The sequence below is a fragment of the Pogona vitticeps genome, chromosome 2 (genome assembly GCF_051106095.1).
Source record: "Pogona vitticeps strain Pit_001003342236 chromosome 2, PviZW2.1, whole genome shotgun sequence".
In the NCBI taxonomy this organism is placed as follows: Eukaryota; Metazoa; Chordata; class Lepidosauria; order Squamata; family Agamidae; genus Pogona; species Pogona vitticeps.
In genome coordinates this window covers 172,522,724-172,548,220 of record NC_135784.1, presented here as the reverse complement: position 1 = coordinate 172,548,220, position 25,497 = coordinate 172,522,724, and the positions used below count along the sequence as shown (strand labels likewise).

Genomic DNA, 25,497 nt, shown 5'->3' with positions numbered 1-25,497 from the left:
CAGCTATTAGAAATGTTTTAGCCCACCAGTATGACCTTGGGATCCTCAGTGGCTCCAGCCTCTATTCCTTTTACCCACCGTCTTTATGTCCTACCTTTACAACAGTAGTAAAGTTTATATTCTATGATATTACTACATCTTGCAACTACTAATGGGACTGTTGGCTGAAATCCAATAGCATAAAAGTTACACCACATTAAGCTGATGATGTCATCAGCCATGGCCATTTTCCATGAATTAACAGTCCCCCCAGGGTGCAAGGGAATCCCAAGAGAGCCTCAGAACCTTTAGTGGGGGGAGGGAATCAGAAACTTGTAGTTCATGAAAAATGGCCAGGGCTGATGACATCATCTGCCTTACATGGTCCAACTGTGTGCTATTGGATTTCGCCGTGTATTTTGATTAATTGTTTATACTCCCAAGTGTTACCATTTCAGCCTTTCATAATTGGAGTGGAGGAATCTATTGAAAAAGAAAGGGAGCCTGGCAAATGATGTTATCAAGGGGAAGATGCATGAGAATTTGGAAAACCCTGGAGGGCAGAAATGAGACCCCACAGAAAGATTGGATTCAGCCCAGGGCCTGAGTCTCCCTGTCCAATTGTTGAGATCAAACACCTCCTGCAGTAGGCGTGACTATAGATCTATTGCTATTGTATTTAAAAGAGGAGACAGGAACAGTGAGCCCATGTTTTTAATTTGGTTCATACTTGATCAAATCTTACCCACACATGGTCTGGAAACATTCTCTCCCCAAAGCCCTTCTGCCTTTCCAAACTCATGCCCTTTCTTTTTGAGAAGACATATTGGGAGAAAGAAATCCCTTTATTATCTGAGAACTCTTGTAGGGTTGGGACTTTGCTGCAGATTTGGCCATGAGAAGCCATAGTGAGCTCAGTTCCCTTAGAACATGAAAGGGTTCAGACAAACTTTCAGAAAATGGACACCTGCCACAAAAATAATAATCACGGGGCAGGGGAGTACCCCAAAAACCTGCTAATCAAAAATAAATTAGCTCCTCAAAAAGAGTTCTATATTGACATTTTGAGGCCAGCTAGTTGCAAGCAAAGCAGTCCACGCCTCCTTCGGATCTCTGCCACGTTCTGTACGTGGCCCTTCTCTGAGCCATGGTGGAAAGCTGAGATTCTCCATCCTGGATCTTGGCTCTTTCCCCTCCCACCCTTGTCCCCCGAGATGATGGCGCTGGTCTTATTCCAAGATGGCAACAGAAAAACGGGAGAGAGGGTGCCCTGAGCTTCTCTCAGTCAGTGTCTGTTGCTGTTCTGGGCTGATGCAGAAGCATGGCACTCACCAACCTTCCCCTGAGTGGACCTAGGAAAATAAAAAATAAAGGGAAAACAAAGTGAAGCTATCGATACCAAAACTGAACTCATTGACTGCAAATTCAATTTTTCTCCACAAGACAAAAATAATCCTTACTGTCCTTCCACAAGCAACCACAGTCCTTGTCCTTCAGGCAAGCTTTCCCGCAGTGACCGGCTGCCTGAGAAGAGTTCTTAAATGGAGTGTTGTGCCTTGTTGCTTTAAAATGTGTCTTTAGTATTTACTGTTTCTTAGTATGATATTTGTGTGCTCCTTTTTAGTACAGTGGTGCCTCGTTAATTTGTTCCGCGAAAATCACTGTCTTACGAAAACATCGTCTTGCGAAAATAAAAAGCCCATTGAAATGCATTGAAACCGGTTCAATGCGTTCCAATGGGCTGAAAACTCACCGTCCAGCGAAGATCCTCCATAGGGGCGGCCATTTTTGCTGCCTGTAAAGCGGGGAATCCGTCCCTAAACACAGCGGGGAGCCATTTTAATTACGCGGCGGCCATTTTGAAACCACCAATCAGCTGTTAGAAAAACATTGTTTTGCGAAGAATCGGTTCCAGAAGCAGGGAACCAATCATCGCAAAGTGAAAAAAAACACCCTATTTAGACCATTGTTTTGCGATCGCAAAAGCGATTGCAAAAACGTCATCATGAAGCGGTTTTGTCATTTAACGAGGCAATCGTTAAGCGAGGCACCACCGTATTTGTGTACCTATTGTTCTTACGTAGCTGTTAAATGATGCTTTTCAATGATGTAGGCTACCTTGGGTCCTCTTTAAGGAGAAAGGCAAAATTAAAAAAAATGTTTTCAATAAAATTTAAAAATAATAAAGCAACCCAGCCTAGGAAAAGGACTTTGCTAGTGAGTTCCAACTGTTGCTGTTCTGGGCTATAAAGCAGCTTTCAACTTATTGTGACCCAAATATGATTTCAAAGGTATGTGAGATATTTAAGAAGTGGTTTTACCTTCAATGGTTTTCCATGGCTGAGCCAGGATTGGAACCCAGGTCTCCTGACTCCTAGTTTGACCGGCTCTTCACTACACCACACTGGCTTTATTAAGGTTGCTTCCCATCTTTCTGCCAGTAAACCCATTAGCACAGATAGTTCCCCTCCTTCCGACTTCTATCCTCACAGTTGGTCAGACTCAGAGGGAGGATGACTATTCCAAGGTCACCCAGTTGAGCTTCCTGGCTGAGTGGGGTTTTGAACTCTGGATTTCCTAAGTCCTAGACCAGCATTCTAACCACTATGCTATACTGGTTCTTGGACTTGGCATGCCCGTACTCTTATGAACTACAGCAACAGTTTTCCTGCAGGAAAAGCCTTGGTCCTTTGTTCAGACAAGCTACCACTGGCATTCCCTCAGCTTTCTCCTGGCAACAGCCTAGCTCAACCATTTCCATCTAGCCATTCCGTATAAGAACTGAAACCTGAACATTGTTTTTTTTCCCCCTCTGCCTTCATCTCTTCTTAGTCCTTGTATGTCATTTATATTGTAAGCTTGTCAGTCATGGTAATTCCCTTTGCAAGTCATTGCAAGAACATGTTTGCCCAAAGGGCGGGATAAAAATGCTCTGGATAATCACAGCAACAAGCATTACCCTGACCAGCTGTCCTTCACTGCTAAGCACAACGGCCATGAGCATGAGATATTCTAGACAATGGGTTCATCACATGTTAAAAATATTTCTGGACTCTATCACAATGAAAAAATTTCAAGACTGAATCCTTCCCTGTGGACTAGAGATGAAGATATATCTTATACATTGTCAACTACTAGCACACCAAGTTAGAATTTTCCTTTACCCTGGCATGTTTGCATGCAACATATAGGGAGGTTGATTTCCTCTTTGTGTTTTTTCCACGCATTGATTAATTGCATGTCAGTTCTCATGACATATAGGCAGAGAGCTGGGGTGGAGTGGGAAGAGAATATATAATAAAAAGATTTCCTGGACTGATACTTCAGACCAAAGTGATATAGTCCACAAGCACTTAACCAAATAACAACTTTTAAAACAAAACAAAAATATCCCAAAGCGCCTTGCAGATACAATATACAAAATTTAAAAACAAACACCAGAGAAGTGATATGCACTTCTCCCTTCAACAACACTGGGATTAGGGCACCAGAAACACCCCATATACAGTAGTTCTAAATCTGCCATTCAAAATCTACATATAACTCTTATGCCCCCCAAAAAACGTAACCACAAAGCAGAAACAGTTGATTCACACACACACACACACACACACACACACACACACACAGAGAGAGAGAGAGAGAGAGAGAGAGAGAGAGAGAGAGAGAGAGAGAACAGATGGCTTTACAGTATTGACAGTGACCTTCCCCAACCCATGTCAGCCTCCTAGAATGGCCAACACCTTTCTCGGCTACCACACGCCAGAGAGAGGGTCAGGCTGGGCTGCTGCTATTGCAGTGAGAGCCGCCCCACTGACAACAACAGGGGCCTCAGTACGTCTCAGAAGCCCATCTTTCTCAAGCCACTTCCTGGACACGAACAACAGCGCAGTATTTAACTGAATATTTATTTACTGAATATTTATTGATTCATTGACATATTTGTTACTTTAAAAAATATATATCAGTGTATAATCAAAACCACACTGCTCAGAACCATGCAATTCAAATGAGAATTGTATTTCTGATGTAAATCAACATACAATTGCCCAGAACCACAGTTTCTTTGTTTAGGCGGCTTCAGAGGCTAAAACCCAAAGGCCACAATCCGACCCGCAATCTTCTGTTAGCATCAGGACATCTGCAGATGAAATGTTTGAGTTTTCCAGGCTGCCCATCCCATAGCTGCTCACAAGAGTGGTTGTGCAAGTGGGGGCCACCACCAGTGGTAGACTTGATGCGCAGCACTGGGGGAAAACGCCTCGCATCACTTGTGCACTGCCTTTCCTCAAGGGCGTCGGCAGAGAGGATTCTAGTCAGAGTCATCAGGCAAGTTGGGAACCTGGGAAGTGGATGTGGGTCCAACCTAGAATTGGCTCCACGGGCGTTCTGGATTTCCAGGCACCGGTCTTTGTCAGCCCTACCATAATCTGCGGGGGTGGGTGGGTCGGGTTGAGACCTTTTTTTCCTACACTGCATGTGTTCTATCGCTAAGTAACTACAGACTTTCCAAAGTTGAAAAGCTTCACCTGGTGATTGACTGCCCTGGGTTGTACTTGTTACCTCTTCTACCCTTCAGGGAAATTAAGGGCATAAAAACCTTTTGAGACTACAGAGCAGATGCTTTTGAACTGCATTTCCTTTTTTATTTAAATGAAAGCAGCTGAGATCCATGTTCTTTCCAGAGATCACAAACCAGATTTTTTTAAAACAACATCACTCAGGCAAGTCTATGTAATTCTATCTTGCTTTTAACATTTAACTGCTCCTAAAGAGTGCTAAGTACTCGCAGTTCAGCTACTTATGTTAAAAGAAATCTCCTTTACTCTCCACTCCTCCCTGGGTTACATGTAGCATGATGTAAAGCCACCATCAAAGCTAAACACAAAAAGAAGAGTTAGTGCAGACTCTTTTGCTGAAAGGGGGAAGAAGTGGGAAAGCGTGTTTTAAATGAAGGAGAGAACGCCTAGCAGTTAAACTTACTTGCCTCCTTTTGAGATAACTCATGCCCTGGCAGCATTTCAGGGGATGGCTTGATCTTCAATGATGAATTAAAATCCATGAACTTTGCACAGACTTGCTCATGGTGGGCATGAAAACTAATAAAATCACCTCGACGATTTTTGTAATCAAGGGTTTTTTTCTTAGAGAAAAGAAAATTCCAGAATGTGGGGAACTGACAGTGTTACCCTGACATAAAGCCATCCTTTTTTCACATGGAAATGCAGGTCTCTACAGCCAGAGTGCAACATGTGAAACACAGCACACTACCATCCAGAGAACATCAATTGATGTACTAGGCTATGTACTGCTGCTCCTTGGGTGTTTTTGTTGGTACGTGTAGGTGTCTACATGTATGAGTGAGAGAGAGAGGGACCTTATCTTCTGGAATCCTCTTGTGAATGTAGGTTAAGGTAGGAACAATAAGTTGTGAATGTAGGTTAAGGTAGGAATAGTTAATACAGTATAAAGCTTACCACAGATAAATCTATTTAGCGTGTGTTTTACACACTTCGTTCCCTACCTCTGTCAACCTGTGAAGAGGTATAAAGACATTTGAAACAGGAATAATTTGTGAATGATAGTACAGTAATTCACATTCTCTAAAGCAGGGGAAATTTTCCATTAAAGTGTTTTAAACACTTGCAGTTTAGCCTAGGTTCCTACCTGCTTCTGCTTCTTCCAAAAACACAAACTCTCTCTGCTCTCTCATTTCCTAAGAGCTATGAATAGCTTATGCCAAGCACATACCAGATTTTCTCTCTTAGCAACTTGTTATTGGGATGCACGTTTAAAAAAATCTGCTTGAAATTATTTCAAGCTTCAAAAACCAGCTTTTCCAGGAGAAGCCACAGCCAGGGAGCAATCTCCCAATTTTTCCAGGTTCTAAGTCCTGTTGGTTACTATTTTCCCTTTAAAATATCAGATGCGGCTATTGGTTTACCAGATTCATGTCCACCTCTTTCTTTCTCTTGTTCTTTAGCAAGGTATTGAGTCTGGTGCGCTTATTAATAATGCCTTTTTAGATAAGCACTAGACAGGATGTTGGGTCTCACCAACATTAGTCAAGGCCAACCTGTTGGGTATGTGGTGCACCTCTGGGCCTTCAGTCTGCTCTCCATCGGAATCTGAGCTGAGTTGCAGAAGGGATGAGTGGTATGCAGGGAAAGGATTTCTACTTTTGTTTATACGTGTGAAGGCTTACTTGTTTAGCCCTCTCTTTCCAACTCCCGGCCTGGTTCTGCCCGCCACCCCTGGCTCAACCCCACCACTGCCTGCTGCACTTTCTGCCCCATCAACCACAATGGACACCAACTACCAGTGATAAAAAGGGAAACGCGAAAACACAGATCCCTGCCTGCCAGAGGCTACCAGTTAAAGGTTGATGACGGGGATACAAAGCAGAAGTATCGGCCAAGGCAACCTGACGTCTTGAAGATGAAATATAATTTGGGATGAGAGGCTTAAGAAGGAGATCGACGGAAGTTTGTTTTTGTTAGAGAGTAAGCACACAGCGGCATCAGCATTTTTCTTTCAGTATTTACAAGCCCTTCCAATGAAAGAGTGAATCCTTTTTTTACAAGTATCCACTTTCTTTGGAAAAAAAATTAACAGTGCTCGTTCTTAAATTGTCAAGTTTTTTATACTGTTCCTGTACCTTAAATAGGAGTTTATTCTCAGACATTGATTAAAATAATAATAATTGTGTGTCATCACGTCACTTCTGACTCATGCTACCCCTTAACCTTTTCTAGGTAGAGAATACTCAGAAGTGGTTTGCCCTTCCCTTCTGGGGTATCACTCTGGAGCTGTGCAGCTTGCCCATGGCTACCCAGGCTGGCTTTATTTGCAGGAGCCTCAGTGGGGAACTGAACTCTACCTAAACCACTGAGCTATCCAGCCAGTAGCTCTCAAACATTTGCAGGACCCATATACCTCTTTATGTCAAGGGATGGTATTTTCTACAATCTTGCTGCTCTTGAAGGCACAAGACCTGGATCGATGTTATCTTTCTGCTGTAATTTTCTTTTGGTTTCGTTACATAGGGATCCATACATTCCCATATTTCCTTTGCTGCAATGTACTGTCAGCTATTCAAAGATATCTGATGTATCCCTCCCCCTCTCTCTATGATGCCTAACCCTGTAAATCTTTATACATACATCTGGGAGAAAGCCCAGAAAGTAGACATGTTTAGGACTGTACTAAATGAATGGGATCCAGGCAGAGTTAATTGTACTTATGTCTGCATATTTTAAAGAGGACTAGCATAGTCACAGCTAACGTTTTCACATTTATTTCAATGAGTAGTTAAGTTTGACTACCCTATTTTGGATTCAGCATTAAGCATGTTATTTCTGGTTATCTTGATCTTTTAAATTCAGGAGTATCCTTCATTGTGAATGTTATAAAAATTGTAATTCAAGAAATATAACCAGGTAAGATTCTGATTTAGGTATCTGGCTGCTGAGCCAGAGGTTGGAAGTTCAATTCCATATATGTGGATGTGCAATCCTTCGAATTAGTAGGAGAGGTGTTAACATTTAGCCCATGGAAGAGAAGGATGGGGTCCCATCTTCCTTCAGACTAGATCTCTCCTTAATATAAGGACGAGGGCAGATATTTTGTACAACTTACAGTAACTTGATTCTTGGAACCTGAGCAGAGCCTGACAGAAGTGGGAGAAGATCTGAGTGACAGATCAGATAGTAGCCACTTTCCTTGAATCACCTCCAAAATTCCTTTAACACAGAAAGAATCCTGAACTTTCAGTCAACCAACTTTTAAAGAGACAAAATGGAGAATGTGCAGCCCATGGGCAGGTACAAGTGCTGCTTCTGCCTCTGCTTTTGCTGCCAAGGGGGGCTCCCGTCAAATGGCCACTGAGGTCCTTAACAAGACCCTACAAAGCTTGGCAGTAAGGCCACAGAACCGTTAGAGCTAAACAGAGGCAACGCTTTATTTGTAGTGATGTTGCGCAATAGAAAAGGGGTTGCCCGAAAGTTGAGTTAGAAGGAGATCAAGGTGTGCTAAGAAGCAAAGGAAAAGGACACTGTGCAACCTTCAGACCAAAGCATGTACGTAAACGAACTGGAATGCAGAAAGGGACCATGCAGTAAACAGTAATACCAGTAATGCATCTGTATTACCACTAACTTGGCCACAGATATTCCTGAACTGAAAGGGGATAAAGACATGGACGTTGCACCCTCCAAAGTAGAAGGCAGGGGGTGCATGCATGTTGTAAAGGCAAGGGTACCAGACTTAGGCTCCCAAAAGGAAAGGAAAGGAAGAGAAGGCATGCCCAAGAGCTGATAGATATGCTCCACTGCCAGTAATGACACAAGGAAAAAATAAACTGTATATATACTGACTATTGTTTGTATTTTTGTCAAGATATACACTGATAGATCTTTTGAAGCAGAAAAGTCAAATGTCTGACTTAACTTAAAAGATATGTTGCAGCCGTAACTCACATACTGCAAAGAAAGCCACATAACCAGGAGAATGCGTCTCTGGAACAACACAGCAGTAACTCCGTGGGCAGGAAATACAACATCAAACTACGGAATGATGTTGCAGAGAGGGAAACCACATACTTTCCGGAAGTGGTCAGAGTGAAAGATGCACAGCAAGAGATCAGGGAGGAGGAGCCTACAGCTACCGACCTCTGAAACCATCCAACAGATAAAGCAACAAAAAATGCCATGAATAAGTGCTTCCCCAATATGGCTCACATGGCAGGGCTTGCCTCAAAAGTCAACAACTACGTCCTAGAACAACAGAAGAGGTCCAAACTGGACCATGCAACTAAAGAAGGAATGCCAGCAGGATCTTCTACGAAGACAAAGGAATACCAAGCTAATGATGCCGAAACAGGGGAAAGTGCAATCAGCAGAGCTGTCTTGCCGGTGGTGTCACATGGGATCACACGAACATGGATCTCCACCTCCATGAAGAAAACACACACACACACACACACACACTGGCCAGCTTTTCCCCTTACCTCTTTTTTTTCATTAGAATGTCTCTAGCTGCCCGCATGTATTCAGAGTGTATACTCAAGATATTCTATCATGTGAAGGGTAAGCAATCTGGACTTAAGTGAGTCTGAGTTTCTGGAGTCTTGATCAAAAGAAATGACTTTGCCGCCAGTCCACCTACACTAGGATCTTCCGCAAGAATCCTAGCAAATAAAATGAACTGCTAATAGGCTGAAGCTACCTTCTGCCTGAGGTCCTCAGTGTCCAGGTGACAAATTGACTACACACACTGCAAGCTAGGTTGTAGTCTGTGGAATGTTGGTTGTTCCCGAGTCTAAATCCACCCTCAAAAAGAAACTGTGGATTGCTAGCCAGTCACAAACCACAAGCGGAAGTCATGGTTTGTTATTGGTTTCCACATTTTGGTTTGTTTGAATCATGGCTTGTTATGATATCCAAGCCTGCCATTGTGGCTTGTCCCTGGCTTCCCCACCCCCAGCTGTCAATTCTTACAGAGGAGTTGACCAAATAGTCTGTTGGGTTGTCTATTGAACTAAAAATTAAAAAAAAACTATGGTTAACATAAACCATGGCTTAATCTAGAACACAACCAAAAGTACTTATGATAGGAGCAGCAGTGAGAAAAGTGAGGAAGGGGGCCCATTGAAACAAAGCACTTGCCAACAAAACTGCTGGATAGCTTAGTGGTTTAGGTCAGTGGTTCTTAACCTTTGTTACTCTGATGCATTTGAACTGCAACTCCCAGAAACCCCAGCCAGCAGAGCTGATGGTGAAGGCTTCTGGGAGTTGCAGTCCAAAACTCCTGAGTAACTCAAGGTTAAGAACCAGTGATTTAGGTTTCTGGCTGCATAGCCAGAGGTTGGGAGTTCTATTCCCCACTGTGCTGCCTCCCTGACAGGGGCTGGACTCGATGCTCCTTAAGATCCCTTCCAGATCTACAGTTCTAAGAGTATAAAACATAACAAAACAGCCTTCTGCAGATGACTGCTCTAATAAATGTGCACAAACTGCTACACAGTAGTTAGTTCAGAGTATTCCTTTCTGATCATCCTTCTTTAAGAGTAATTCCAATTATCCTCCTCCCTGATGGGCCAATCAGTTTTAAGGCTCGGAATATGAGATGTATCAGTTCTGTGGAAAAACATGACGCCAGTTTAGAATTCTGCAAATAAGGTCATGATTGTAGGATGTCAAAAGATGGGTGCACCTTACGGGTCTTGGCTTGGGAGCCGTTTCCCCTATTAGCCCTGCAGATTATTGGAATCCAATGGCCCCAATCAAGTTGCCAACTTTTGAGAACTGAGGGCAGGGTGAATTGTGCCTGCAGAGGCCCAACATACCCAAAGTTATTTTTTTAAAAAAGAAGAAGAAGAAAAAATATTGCTTCCTTGTGCCCTTTGGTGCAGAGGAAAATACTGCCATGTTTGGTTCCCTCCCCTTAAAGGTCTAGTCCAATTTTAATTTTCAGAAATCTTTGCCGCTAGAAGGCACAAAGGACTTCTTCAGTTAAAAATGTTTTTAAAGTAAAAGATCGGGGGGTCAGGATGTAGGATGCTGTAAGCCCCCCCCCCACAAGATCCAGGAGTGCTGGAAATTGCCCGCCCACAAGTTAGATGGACCTGTTTCAAGGTCACAATCTGGATTGAACCTGTCCCTATGGCAGGCTCGCCTTCTACAGGAAGATGAACCAGGTATGCAGGCACTGATCTTCCTTGTTTGGTTCTTTTCTCATTCCTTTTCCTCATAAGACCCATGGCAATTCTCCATTTTCTCCACCCTGTTTCTTGAAGTCCACCACTAGAGTCACTCTCTTCCGGGCTGCTCCTTGCTACATTATAGGGCTGCCATGTAAAATCACGTCTCCCGGTCCCTGAAACGTCAGGGCCAAAACCTCTCAGAAGAAGCCTCTGTGATGTCACAAGGGGCAGATCCTCTGATGTTAAGAGTTAGAGCAGAAAGACCCTTCAGGGATCCTTACAGAATGGTCTGAGCCTGAGACAGCCAAACAATGCCGAAACATATTTTAATGGCAAATGAAGAAAGAGTCTCTTGGGAGAGGTTCTGCAGGTTGAAGGTCACGGCACATAATAGGAAGTAAAAGTATTTACGTACATGGAAAAGAAACACTGACTGAAAACCTGTTGTGCAATTTTTGTTGCATAAGGCTGCTGATGTCATCCGCTCCGGCAATTTCTTGGAAATTAAAAACATTCCAATCTCTCCCCCGCAAAGCCTCAAGACTCCCTTTGGGTCCCTTTCATTGTGAGCAAACTATTGAAGACCATGGGATTGGGTGGTGATGGTGGGAAGATAGTCTTCAATTTCTCAGAAATGCTACTGGTGGGCCAGTTCTCTTGAGCATCACTGTCTCAAGTCCAACACTAACTCCTATCCTGACTCCTTCCGATCAGTGGTTACTAAATAAAGGATGAAAAAGCTGACACATTCTGGTAGAAAAACCATGTAACCCATTATGGGGCATTCATATGCACAATGTGGAAAAAGACAGACCAGCTCACATCAGGTGCATGTTATTGTCCACATTTGCCTATCATGCCAAGAAGATTGCTTCATTTTGACCGGCATAATAGCAAATCAGGCCGCCCAGTTGAACGTCTGCTACAGAACAAAACTATCCATACGTATGAAAAGAAAACATTACTGTATTGTTTGGATGAGGCCCCTATATTTAGCCAAAGGTTGTATCCACCTCTGTTAAAATGCACAAGGTATTCATTGAGGAGACCAGAGTTCAGACCAAGGATTTTTTAAAAGATCAGCCTACTAGGCAGAGGGATTCTGCAGACTCAGGTGGCAGATTTTGGGTAGCCGTAAGGGGCAGCAGGTTAATTAGTTGCTTGTTCGTTACTGCAGTTTCACTGCTGGAAATGGGAAGAGAGGGGTATGTGTGTTTCCTTCTGCATCAAATTAACTTGACTGGGGCTTTCTTCACTATACCCTCTTACTTGGGGGAATAGGAACCGATTGCCGCTTTGCAGCAAAGTGCCTTGCGTTGACTTGGGGAAGAGAGGCTGCAAATAAAAATCAAGATGATCTCCAGGAAGGACACTATCCTTATTGCATATTACCAGAGCCTCCTGGCAGCCAAGCTTGTACGTGGGCGCAACCATCCGCTGCCTGGGACTAGGAGTTACCTCCCCCCACCTTCAGTCTAAGCAGCCTAAACTGTGACCTATTTGCCATTTGTTTCTACGAATAGCAAGGGCAAAATCTCAGTAATACAGCACAGACTTTGCTGCCAGTTGTCTTACATCCCGTCTTTAGCATCATCAGGTAGTTCAACACTCATCTGAAATCCTGGACAGGTGCTGTTGGTGGTCACTGGAGACGATACTGATCTGGTTAGACAAGGCATCTGACTCAACCTGGTCCAGCTCTCTAAGATCCATGGAGCAGGATTGCAACAAACTTGTCCTGGAACACAGTCTTCAAGTAACCAATTGGAATGTAAACCTTACGTCCTTCTGACGGTCATGGGAAACAATCCCTTGTTTATGCTTAAATGTTAGCGGCCTCCACAGCAGGGGAGTTCATAGCACTAAACGCATATTGATTTTCACAATTTTTGTTGTATCCATTTTCTGTGTTTGATTCCAAAGCAACAGTGCAGCACCATTCTGCTTTTGCTTCTTGAGGAATGCCATAAGCCGTTGTGTTGTCCTGGTATAAAAATGGTCAAAAGAGACAAACCGACACACACCCTGTTGTGGTATTGAAACAAAAGGCAGGAAACGCATTCTGTTGGGGAATTCTTCTGTGGAAAAATTCTGTGGAAATTGATACTGTGGATGAGAACCAGCACAGCCCAAGATTTGTTGCTGCCTGAGGGAAAAATTATCCCACCCTCCTCGCCACCATCTTTATTCCATGGGCAAAAGGGAAACCAGGGGGGCAGTTAAATCAAACTTCAGCACTGGTGATGGGACTGGGTCCTCCACAAAAGGGGACGCAGTCGGAATGGCTGGGTGGCTGGATATCCATATCTCCCCACCCTACACAAACATCTGCAACTGAGGCAGTTGCCTCACTCTGTCTTATACTGGGGCCGGTACCAGTAAAAACGTAGGAGGTGATCCTCTACTGAGTCAATTTAACTCAACCGTGCCAACAGCGGCTGAAAGCCCTTTCCAACAGGAAGCATTTCCATCTCTATGTGGGAAGGGTACCTATTGAACCCAAGGGGCCTGCATTGTAATGCTGTTTGCACAGGACACGTCTCCAGTGCCTGCTGTAGATCCAGCCTCTGTGCCAGAATTAAGCCGACAAAAGGAAACTGGCAACTTCTAGCCGCTGTGATTGCATGGACTTTTCCTTGCCTCGGGTCATGTTTGGGTGTTTCTCTTTTCTGTGTTTTGCAAACATGAAAGTGCCTTGTGCCTTTGCACACAAAGGGGACAAAATAAGGAATGTACAGCACAGTGTTAACATTCTCATTTCTGATCAGGTACTCTTTACTCACAAATTCATTTTAGTACACAGATCTCAGTAAGGATGAGGGCTATGGCTTGCATGTCAAGAATCTGAAAAGTTACTTTTTGAACTCCATCAATTTCAGCAGCCAAGTGACTCACAGGCCAAAAATGGGACTTGACTGGTCATAAGACAGCCCTTTGGGGATTACAACTTCGGCTTTGGCATGCATGGGTGTCCGTGATCTTTCCGAAGACCCAGAGGAGGTCACAGAACCCGTATTTGAAAAAAGCTAGGGGAAAGAGATTCTCCCATAGGTTGTCAGTCCTATATTCGATCCCTTCTTGCTATAGGAGACAACAATTTTTTTTTTTTGGTGGTCGGGCTATTTTAATTTAAAACAGCCCTCTGCTAGAAAGGGTGATTTGTCCAAGTGCCATTGAAAGAAAGAGGAAGCATTAGAAGAGGAAGAAGGAGCTTTGAAGGTACTCATGATCAGTCAGCACCAGGATGGCACACTCAACAGCAGGAACAGAGTTCACCTGCTCAGGGGTCACAGCCTTCTAAAATGGGATTTCCAAATCTGCACTTATACACTGGAATACACCATTTTTTGTGTGGAAACCTACATTCTCTTTTGTTTTTGTTTTTTTGTCTTGTTTTTTTCATCCTTGTGTATTTGCTCCATTTTGGTGCTGCGTCAGTGATTACTTTAATACCTACTTAAGGTATTAAAGTGAACATCAAACCTTTTTTTAACAAGATTTTTTTCAATATGTGCAAATTTCTATGTAAATTTGATAGAAAGAACTTTTTTAAAAAAATATATAAGAAAAGAGCTGAATGTGGAAGAAAGTGAAATGTCCACGGGATGCATCCAGACAAAGGGCTTTGAGTGCTTAGCTCTCTGAAATGCAGCTCTGAAGCCCTGCGTATGCAGCCATGTTGGGGGTATTAAAATAGGCTTCATTTTCCCCAAGATGCTTCTCACCTTTAACAGGTATGGCAGGTACAAATGGCACCTATGGAATTTGGATGAGAATTTCTCAGGAGGGAGAAATTTTCATTCTGTTCTACTCATATCTTCACATATAAGATCATCCCAAGCAGGGCGGCTGAGAGTTCTGACCCCAAGAGAGGCCCAAATATCAACTACTAGAAATCAGCCCTTCTCGGTGGTAGCCCCACAACTGTGGAACTGTCTTCCGCCTGAAGTTCACCCGGCCCCTTCACCAGGCACATTCAAGAAGCTATTAAAAACCTGGCTGTTTAAGCAGGTCTTCCCTGAACAAACAGCACCATGATACAACAGTGCTCGATATTATATCATCCATCACACCCCCATGCTTCTTGTCTTTTATATTTTTTATCCTTTTAACTGTAATTTATTGTGTTTTTGTTCTCACTGCACTTTATGATATTTGATTTATGCCCCCAAATGTATTGATACTGTGTTATTGTGTTATTTTGTTGCTTATTTGTTATAAATTGACAAATTCACCACAAGGGACTTAGGATTTTGAAGCGAGGGGAGGAAGAATGGGAGAAGCAAGTGAAATGGAGGGGTTTATCCCTTCTTTGGTTGGATGGGCTGTGTATTTTCTCCACCTCAGAGCAGCCAGCGAATCTCAGAACATACGGAAATAAGTGAAACGGAGTGTTGCCGTTGTTTCAAGGAGGGCTGAAGGAAAAGAGGGGGGCGTGCGTCAGGAGAGGCGATTTTTGAGTCCGCTGTTCCCAGGGCAAAGAATAGGCACAAGGTCAAAGAGCGAGCCAGGTTTGAAACACACACTTTTTTTTCTGGGCAATCAGCCCCCGGGGCAAACCTCACCTTTTCCTCCTCCACCAAATTGTCCCTGTTCTGCTGTCTCCGTCCCATCTCAGGGCTCTGACAGTAGATGGGCCGCCCGCTAGGCAGGAAGATTGTTCCAATGTGTGACCCTGGAGCCCTTCTGGGTGGAGCTTGGGGGTAAAGTTTGACATTTTCCAGGTTGGCTCCTTGTTTATGGAATTCTATCAGGAGGGAGGCCCACCAGGTTTGTACTATATCGAGGGCTTCAGGAGAGAGAGAGAGAAAAGATGCTGGTGTGTGTGTTGTGGTGCTGGATCATGCTTTGGTACTCTCAGTTGCTGCAGGAATTTAAGAGACTTCAAGAATACAATTTAGAGACTGTCCTATCACTAGTCCCAACTGCAGGAAAGCTATTGACTCAATGGGATTTGCATGCTATAAGTGCTGGCTTATCATTTAGCAATGCATTCTGTGGGTCTACTCTTTGTCTGGACTAACAGTAAGATACTGAATCTAATCAGACAAATACGTATTCCTTGTATCCTTGCCAAGATGTGGGCTTTACACTTTAAATGCCATCTGGATGCACAGATTTCTTGTTGCATGTATTTTGTTGTGGCCTTTGAGGAGAGCAATAAAATAGTCTTGTTTTCTGCTGCATTCAGCATTTCTGCAAACTCATCCTTTTGAGGGGATGACGATTTTGTCCTTTTGGATTTGGAATTTGTTGTTTAAAAAAAATGACGAGCAGTTGTGGAAAACAGTAACGTTGAAAGCAAAGGGCATGCTGCAAAAGTAAATCAAATGATTATGACATTTCCTCTCTTTTTTTGCAAAAATGGTGCCCACCTTGTGGGCATTGCGATTCTGCAAGAACTGTTGCTTCAATGCCAGTCCTGCATGACAGGAGTATTGGTTGCAACATTTTATGTGCCCTTCATGTAGGTTATACTCAAAAGGGCATTCCAGTGGTTTTGGCAATGATGTCCTCTCACCTTATAATGTGTACAAGACTTGAGATTTTCTAAGGCTACCCTGGTTCACTAGCACAAATTACTTTCTGCAACAGGGATAGAATTGAGCTGTGTGAGTGCTGGTTTTGTTTCTTGTTTTCTAAAACATCATATATGTACAGAATGTATCTAATATACATTAGGAAGCTATCCTATACTAATTGAGACCATAAGTCCCTTTAGCTCGGTGGCAGACATCTCCAGAGTTTTAAGCAGGATTAATTTCATCTAGAGATGGCTTGGACCCACTCTTGCATACACTCCACCACTAAAATAAGTTTCTAGCCCCTATTGCTGCAAAGATAGGTGTGTTGTCCTAAATTACCAAGAAGGCTGCATGTCACTGCACCGTGACCGTTCCTTACACAGCAAAAGCAGAAAGACTTATTGAGGGAAGGGGAGTAAAAATGCAGAAGAAATCATATGAGAACAAGGGGAATAAAGGTAATCCCATAATTTTAGCTGGTTGCAGAATTAAGCTTTTCTTTCCTCTTGCAGAATTTTGGGGTATCTTAATGTAGATATCATTGTAACTTGTTTCATATGAACATGCAACTGAGCTCATTATAGCTGCTCGAGTAATCAGAATGACAAGCTGCTAGATTCTCCATGGCATTCTCTAACTTGGGTGGGAAAAATGCCATAAAGTGTGACTTTTGCCTTGATTGCTCCACTGTGATTTGGGGGGATTGAGAATGCATTTAGTGAAATTCCCCTTCTGTGAAAGTCTTCTCAAGCACAGCAACCCCTTCAGTGTCTCAGCGTGCAACTAAACTACAGATGTGTGCAACCCATTCCTGTGTTTCTGCCTCACCACTGGCTGGTGCGGCAAATCTGCTATTTTTGCTGTGTGGCTCTCAGTCATCATTATTTGGGATGTATCTGTTATTATCTGAGTCTGGCTTCACTGTGAACCACGTCCCCCATTCAGAAGCAAAGATGCCTTTCTCTAATGCAAAGTTTCATGCTCCTTAAACATCAGATATGTCTTTAACCTGGTTCTCTCTCAGTCTCTCTCTCTCGCTCACTCGCTCTGTGTGTTTATGTGTGTACACGTGCATAAGATGATATTATAACTTCAAACCTGCTGTCTGGTCAGGGTGCTTATTCAGAAGCCGCAAAAGCCTTGTGATGCAGACGGCCCTTCTGTGCCACACATGCTGGGTACCAATGTGGAGTGGCATTCTCCCAGGATAGCCATGCTTTTTAAATTCCTTTCCTGTGAACATCACTGCCCTCCATATGAAAGCAGCAGAGTAAGCCAGGGAGGGACTTTTCAACGGGGGAAAGAGATTTTATAAAGTGGTTTGTTACCGCAGCAAGGGTGCACTCCTGCTTCAAGCAGCAAAATGCCTCGGGTGGGTGCTGCACCAGTGGCAAAAAAACATGTTTTTAACATGTCTACCTGACCCAGTGTGGGCTTATATTTAGTGTGCAATTTAGTCTGTATTGGTAATGATGGAGGTGTGAGTTACGGAGATATATAATAATGATGGAAATCTCGTTCGCATTTGAGGGTAGAATGCATTGATGAGTTTTTCCATATCAGAGTGCATCAAAGCCATTCTATTTAGCACCGAGACACTGAATTTCCAGAACACTGAAAGTATCAGGGGGTTCTCATTAGGGAACTTTGATCAAGGCAGCGCCTATAGAAAGCTGTTGTTTTGTTAGCCATCTTTCCATATTTGTAAAATAGGAAGAGTGGAGGCTTCTCTCACACGATCACAGAATAAGAGAAGGATAGCGCCTATTACTATGTGTCATGATAACCATACGGCAAAATATATTAGAGCTTCTGTCATCCTCTTCTGTTTTGTTTTGCTTTTGCGTTTTTCATGTAAGGCATGCCATTTAATATGGAAGAGGATTGTGAGGAACAGGGGAGTAGAATCAAGTGTACATTGGCCATACATTTTTACATTTCTATTAGAAGTAAATTAACACAGTATTTCACACATGAACATTCTGTTGGCTTCTATGGAAGGGCTACGTAAAGAGTATATTTAAATATATTATTTATATAGCTAGCCTTTGTAGGGCTGCCTTTTATCTTGATTACATTTTGTTGAGTATGCACCCAACAAACACATAAAAATGCACAACTTGTTGGTAAAAAAAATTAAAATAAAATAAAAGTTGTTTCCAGACAGAAGCAACTCCTTTCTCAGTGTATTTTAAAATAAAGCTCTGTCTTCTGCCTTCAATCAGTATTGGGGATTAATTTTCAAATCCAAAATGAGCATACATACAAGAATATGAAATGCAATGAAACAGAGGCCAATTTTTAAAATGTTAAACAAATAAATTAGCTGTTGATCAGCATTCATGTTTCCTTACTCGACACTGGCAATTAATAAGCCTCACAGAATGTCAAGGTGGCTTACTTTCAAAATATGTACACTTACAATCCTACCCCTGAATATTAATGACTGGTTGTCTTAGATTGGAGACAATGACTGCAGGTACTGGTTGGGGGGGGGTAGTGGAGGCGGATGTGGAAAAAGCGGTATGAGAGAGGCATCATTTGCCACTAGTGTAGATCTAACTTCTCAGTTCGCACTTTTCTCCTACGATGCAGGTTTTGAACAGATGTCGGTATCATGTACAAGAACTGTGTACTGGACACAAAGTAAAAAAAAAAAAGGATACCCATGCTACTTTCAGTTCTCTCTTAAAAACAGTAACAAGTATCTCTCTGAAATCTAATTTCATTGAGTTCTCAAAACAGCTGGAGATCTTGTTCTTCACACGGAAAGCCCTTGTTCCTTGCTACCATCATTGAATCATAGAATAATACAGCAGCTAATTGTGGTTGCTCATTGCTAATGGCATGGCACTCTGCACATGCCCCATACTACTACTTCTTTCTTTCTTTCTTTCTTTCTTTCTTTCTTTCTTTCTCACATGTTACATAGCTATGTTGTTGCCACTGAAAATCTGACCTGTAGCGGATACCTACCAACCCTACCACTCTGCGGACTTCAGGCCTCTGATTTCAGCCTAGTAAGTACAAAAGGTGACCAGAGCAGTAAGAGGGAAAAAAATGACGTTCAAGACGTACCTTCCAGCTGGATCTCAGTGGGATGCGGACATGGACCAGGCCCCTTCCATCCTCCACACAGAGAAAGCGTAGCTGAGCCTCTCGTGGGCCAGGTAGTTGCAGCTGGAGATCTTGTGGTCAAGCTCATCACTCTGGAGGACCTGGTAGAGGAAGTCGATGTAGCGGGCGGCCAGCTTGAGGGTCTGGATTTTGCTCAGCTTGTCGGAGGGCAGGGTGGGGATGATCTTGCGCAGCTCGGCGAAGGCGTCATTCAGCGACTGGGTGCGCTGGCGCTCCCGCACGTTGGCAATGACCCGTTGCGTGTGCATGTCCTCGAAGGTCTGGGGCACGGGGCTTCGCTTGCTGCGTTTGCCCTGTGGGGAAGGGGTGCTGCTCTCGGGCGGCGGAGGGGCCGGGAAGGTCAAAGCCTTGCCCAGCGGGCCTCTCTTGCGAAGGCCTTTCTTCGGCAGCTTCTCGCTTTCCTCCTCGCTGGTCACCAGGCTGCCTTCTGGTGAGTCGGGGCACATGCTCTCCTCTTTCATGGTCTCCAACCCCGGCTTTTCTGCCCTCTCAACCCACACGGCAGGGATTCGGATTCAGCCCCGGCTGTTCTGCTGCAGCGCATCCGAGCCCAAGTGGCCTGATGTTCCAAGGAGAGCAGCTTTATCGATGGGATTCCAATAGTGGACGGTTTCAAGGGCTTCAGAAGATTCTCTGACTTGCTCCAACCTTCAAGGATCTGCTTATTCACGCTTCTCTCCCCCCCCCCCAACACACACCTCCTCCTTGAAGGGCTCCGAAGAAAGGAGGGACCATGTTACAGAGTTTGTGAATGCCCTTGACGGATAGGGTGAAGAGTCAGAAGGGGAGGGGCCCTGCACAGACCAGTACAACTGTTCACAATAATGCAAACATCAAGAGAGCTTATGGGTTCCAGATTGCCTTCCTTTCCTCTCCCCCCCCCCCACCCGCCCTGCATCCTTCTCCCCGCACCCATCAAAGCCCTGAGGCACAGATGCTCTCATCAGCCGCCTGGATACCAGAGGATGTTTCCCTCTCTGGTCATAATTGGCAGGGGTCTGCTGGACTGACCCCCTGCTCACAACCCTGTTAGTGAAGTTCACAAAGTGGCTGCGACTCCATTCGAGGCCTTTTGTTGTTAATCAAAGATAAGCGATACCAAAATTCGCTGCTGGATGGACTCCTTGGCTACTTATTCTAAGGCGCCGAGGTTAAAACAATGCAGGCTGTACTCAGGAAGGGTCCTGACAGAGAGAGAGAGAGTGGCGGCAGTTACCACCTTGGGCCTAGAGAATTAAGTTGTAGGTGTTTTCATTAGATCAACTTTTATTTGAACAGGAGTGTACAAGCGTATGAGTGGAAGGGAAATAATAATAATTGTGTGTCGTCCAATCAATTCTGACTTATGGTGACTCTTTCCAGTGTTTTCCAGGTAGAGAATACTCAGAAGTGGTCTACCATTCCCTTCTTCTGGGGGGCATCCTGGGACGGTGCACCTTGCCTAACTCCACACAGGCTGGCTCTTCTGGGATGCACAGCGGGGAACTGAACTCTCAGCCTTAGGCTCTGCAGTCAGATACCTAACTCAATGAGCATTTGCACTGGATAGGCAGCTGCAGCTCTCCAAAAGCATTTGGACTACAATTCCCAGAATCCTTCACTACTGGCCTTGCTATCTAGGGATGTTGAGAGTTATAGGCCCAACATTTCTGGAGAGCTACATTTCCCTCACCTTTGCGTTAGCATCTGAAGCAATATGACTCTGATCTATTTGGAAATGTGTTGCTGGGTTCACTGGCTGCTTGCTTCCCACAATATGTGAAGAGGCATCCAGTCAAGTCAGGCCGGAGAGGAAAACGTTCTAGTTTTTTCTACCGCTTCCACAGTTTTTTTGTCATTTGTCTTACAGGATGGGGCTAATAGGAGTTTGTGGCCCATTCAATTCAATATATGCCCCTGGAACAAAATCTTTATATAAGCTCACCACTGATGTCACTGGAAAACCATAATGGCTATAACTGGTATTCTTTTTGTACCAGTCAACTCATATAAATTAGTCTGAATCAGGCTGATTCGGTTCAAGACATCTAACCTGTCCGAATCCAGCACAAGTCCTATTTCTAAGTAAACATGTAGAAGAGTGTGTGGAAAATTCAGTTAAACTAATGAAGTGACAAGAAGTTTTTAGCAGAGCACGCGGAACATTAGGGCACCTTTTTCAAGGTGATTTGGGGGATGTTTCACTGACAAGGATCAATAACGAAAAGATTAAGAGCAACCTTCTAAAACAAATTTTACAGACAATGTGGTTCTCTGTATGTTGCTTCCATACAACTCCCAGCACTCCTTACCATTGATCATGATGACTAGAGCTGATGTTGTCCAACAACAACTGAGGGAGGGGAGAGAGAAATTCCTAAAATCCTAGAAAGATGGTGGGATGGGCATGTTTTTCCAGAGCTGGGGCCTGCAGGGAAAGTGTTAGAGGTCCCACTTGTTTTTGTTCTTTGTTTTTTCATTGTGAGTTTTGTTGTTGTTGTTGTTGTTGTTTTGCTTTTGAGATGTCAACTCCTAGAATTCTCCAAGAATTCCACAGGCAGAATTCTGGAATTCCATCCCACAAACACACACCAGCAGACACTTTGATTTTACTCATCTGGAGAAAGGCCTCCTTCTAGGCCTTATTTCCTAGTTCAATGATACCTGGGAATGGTAGTCTCATTGCTCTCTATCCCCTATACTAGAGGGCACCCCCTGAAGAGTCACCACCTCCAGGAAGTGAAAAGTCACCACCTTCAGGAAGTGTTGCAGCAAGAAATAAGGTGTAGCAGAAAGTCTCTGACTTTTTCTAGGTGAGCAAAATCTTGCAGGTGGAGAAGACATGTAGAACTCTGGTTTTGGGCTTTGCTTTGTTTTGTTTTCAAAGCACACCCACCATTTACAATACAGAAAACAGAATATTCTGGAAGGTTTTGTTAAAGCTCATCTGTTGCCCATGGGAAGGCCAAACGTGACAGTAAGGCCTTTGTAACTCTAACAGGTCAGGAAAATCTTAAGGGTTTCCTGGTTGGGATGAGACACTCTGGAACCCATCACAATCTCGTGGACTGCCTATTAGCCTGTAGCCTCAGGCACTATTCTAAAGGCAGGGCAATGGAACTCAATGGAGTCTGAAGCCTCAACGGCTTGAAAAACCTTTCCCTACTGAAACTTTAAATCCCATTTCAAAGTCTAGCTTATTTCTTAATTCTGGCCATGTGTATGGAAGAGAACATAGCATCATCATCATCAATAAAAAATGGTATGGTTGGTTAGCCAACGTCACTCCTCCCTTACCCTCTTCAATCCTCTGCACCACCCAAATACCATTTCGGCAAGGTTTTCTAGCTCTCCAGATCGAGTTGTATGAGTACATGGAGGGAGGGGATCTATTGGGGATGAGGAGTCTCTCCTCCTGTGTCTGCTGGATCCAGCCATTCTGCCAGTAGGTTGCAACCATTCAAATCTTAGGTGGTTCTCATGTTTATAGTGCAATGCCAAAGCTGTTCATCTTTTCATCTCTTCAGATGTGATCTGTTTGTGTGGCAGAAGCAATTTTCTTCATCTTTTACCTCTGCCAACAGAGGTGTGTGGGGACACCTCTCCATTTCATTTCCATTGCTTTTTTCATCATGCCACCAATATTTCTCATGGCAGTCATGTTTTGTCCTGGACTGTGCAACTGGACTTCTATTCTTGCATGGAGACTTGGTATGTATTTAGATCGGCACTTTTCCTAACATTTGAACCTGTACACGTGTCTATTCTTACATATGTCTTCCATGTGTTCCTGTGCATTTTTCTCAGAGATGCACCTTTTAAGGCCAAACCAAACAAAGCAGGCAGTTTTGTGTTGAGGAGAAAGGAGGAGGAGAGAAAATGTTACTGTTCCAGAGATGCATTCTTCACAGTTTCCAAGTTTACATAATCAAAATGTAAACAGAGCTTGTTGTTCCCTTACAGTGACCAGTCGTGGAACAAAGCAGGCCAAAGTGAAATTTGCAAAACTGAAAGACACGAGAGGACAATCACCTGTCCTTTATTGCTTAGGTCAGTTGAGCTTCTCATGGAGAACTCTCTGTCTGAAGTGTTTTGGCCCTTAGCTGTGTTCATTTGTTTGTCCCTAGCAGTGGTTCCCAACCTTGGGATCCCAAATATTTTTGGACTACAATTCCCTGAGGTCCTCGCCAACACGGTTAGTGAAGACTTCTGGGAGTTTTAGTCCAAGAACATCTGGGGACCGAGACATTGGGGAATCACTGGTCTATAGTATGAAAAAGAAATGATCTGAGGTTTGCTGCTCCCCTCAAAGAGGAAATGGAAAGATATGTGCATACTTTTGCTAATAGTTTCACAGACCATGAAATGGATAAATTCATATAAAGTCTCTGTTTTAATACAAATTTCCTTTCCAGCTGTAGAGCTGATTTCGCGGCCAAGGAAGCAACTCCTCTACCATTTTGCTAAAGCAAAGATCAATGCTTTTTGATGTGCCTAAATTTAAATGAATCAAAATACTAGAGAGAGATTCCTCCCCCCCATAGGCAGGACTGAGTGGGAACAGTCGTGCCTGTGGTTGGCTTTGTGAGACAAGAATCTGGCAGATACTTGGGATTCTAGACCATGATTCAACACAGGACAGGCCTCTGGTCTGGTTGCCTGTAGCGAGCATGAATCAGTTCCAGGTGACCAAGAAAGTCAATGTCTATTAACTGCAACAGTTTATTTTGATGTGCCACCCGTGTGCCACAAATCATTAAGCAGGTATATTAATAAACCAAGCTAGTCATGTGTCAACAGGTGGGCCAATAAAATTTTGTGTGGACTAGTGACTTTGACGGCTTTCTTTTTCCTTTTGGGGGGGGTGGAGTCAGGGGATGGGGCCAAATGCTAGTGTGGGAAGCAGAAGAGGATGGCTGGAGAAAGTTATCAGGGGGGTGGGTACTCGGATTTTTTTTCTCCTCACTGGTTGACTGATAGATAAGTATGGCCAGCTCTTTTCTTCCCAAAATGGGACTCGATGAAGCTTTGCGGGGGACCATTCAAAGAGGGTGGATTTGTGTCTGTTGAATTGAGTTTCTGGCTTATTTGTTCCCTTTCTGTTTTGGGCATTGTTCTCTTCTCCCTCTCTCTGCCTAGGGTGCTGAGTCATCAGAGTTTTTCCTTTTGTAGTTGAGGATATGTGTTAGCTTTCTCTCTCTGTTTCTCATACTTTCTGCTGCCTTTCATGTTTCTCACCTCCGAAATGAAGCATCTTCAAAACAGTGCAATTTGTATGTGACTGGAATCTAATACAATTTCTTTTTTAAAAAAATGCCATAAGCTGCCTTGAGTCCTTTTTAGGAGAAAGGCCTCATAGAATAAATATTTAAATATATAATCCATAAATAAACTTCCAGATGAGTTCCCTTCTTAGTAGGTTGCACCAAGAAGTCTTGTGTAGCAGGCTAAATTTATTATGCTGCAAACATTGGAGAACAAGAGCCAGAGTGACCCACCAGACATCCATGGGTCACTCTTCACATCTCTGATGGAGATTCTAGTTCATAAAAATTGTTGCCATGATCATTTTGTTGGTCTTAAAAGTGCCCCAAGACTCACTGGTATCTTAAAATCAGCCCTCTTGCACACTAAAAATGTTGAGTTTGCCACTGGATGGTGCTCAGCGCGTGCGCGTTTAGTCGTTTAGTCGTGTCCGACTCTTCGTGACCCCATGGATCAGAGCACGCCAGGCCCTCCTGTCTTCTACTGCCTCCCGGAGTTGTGTCAGGTTCATGTTGGTTGCTTCAGTGACACTGTCCAACCATCTTGTCCTCTGTCGTCCCCTTCTCCTCTTGCCTTCACACTTTCCCAACATCAAAGTCTTTTCCAAGGAGTCTTCTCTTCTCATGAGATGGCCAAAGTACTGGAGCCTCAGCTTCAGGATCTGTCCTTCCAGTGAGCACTCAGGGTTGATTTCCTTTAGAATTGATAGGCTTATTCTCCTTGCAGTCCAGGGGATTCTCAAGAGCCTCCTCCAGCACCACAATTCAAAGGCATCAATTCTTCGGCGGTCTGCTTTCTTTATGATCCAGCTCTCACTTCCATACATCACGACAGGAAAAACCATAGCTTTGACTATTCAGACTTTTGTTGGCAAGGTGATGTCTCTGCTTTTTAAGATGCTGTCAAGAT

The 25,497-nt window shown here is 43.7% G+C and overlaps 1 protein-coding gene across 1 annotated transcript; it reads right to left on the bottom strand.

Annotated features, from left to right (window-relative positions):
* Window positions 1-460: 460 nt before the first annotated feature.
* Window positions 461-25,053, bottom strand: LOC110071753 (twist-related protein 2). The gene is made up of 2 exons (XM_020779399.3): window positions 19,285-25,053; window positions 461-1,331 (listed from the first exon to the last, which is right to left on the bottom strand). The coding sequence occupies exon 1, from the start codon at window positions 19,803-19,805 to the stop codon at window positions 19,299-19,301; it is 507 nt and encodes a 168-aa protein (XP_020635058.1). The 5' UTR covers window positions 19,806-25,053; the 3' UTR covers window positions 461-1,331; window positions 19,285-19,298.
* Window positions 25,054-25,497: the final 444 nt, after the last annotated feature.

Coding starts and splice junctions, on each gene's coding strand:
- LOC110071753 (XM_020779399.3), bottom strand. CDS start 19,805: ATGAAAGAGGAGAGCATGTGCCCCGACTCACCAGAAGGCAGCCTGGTG.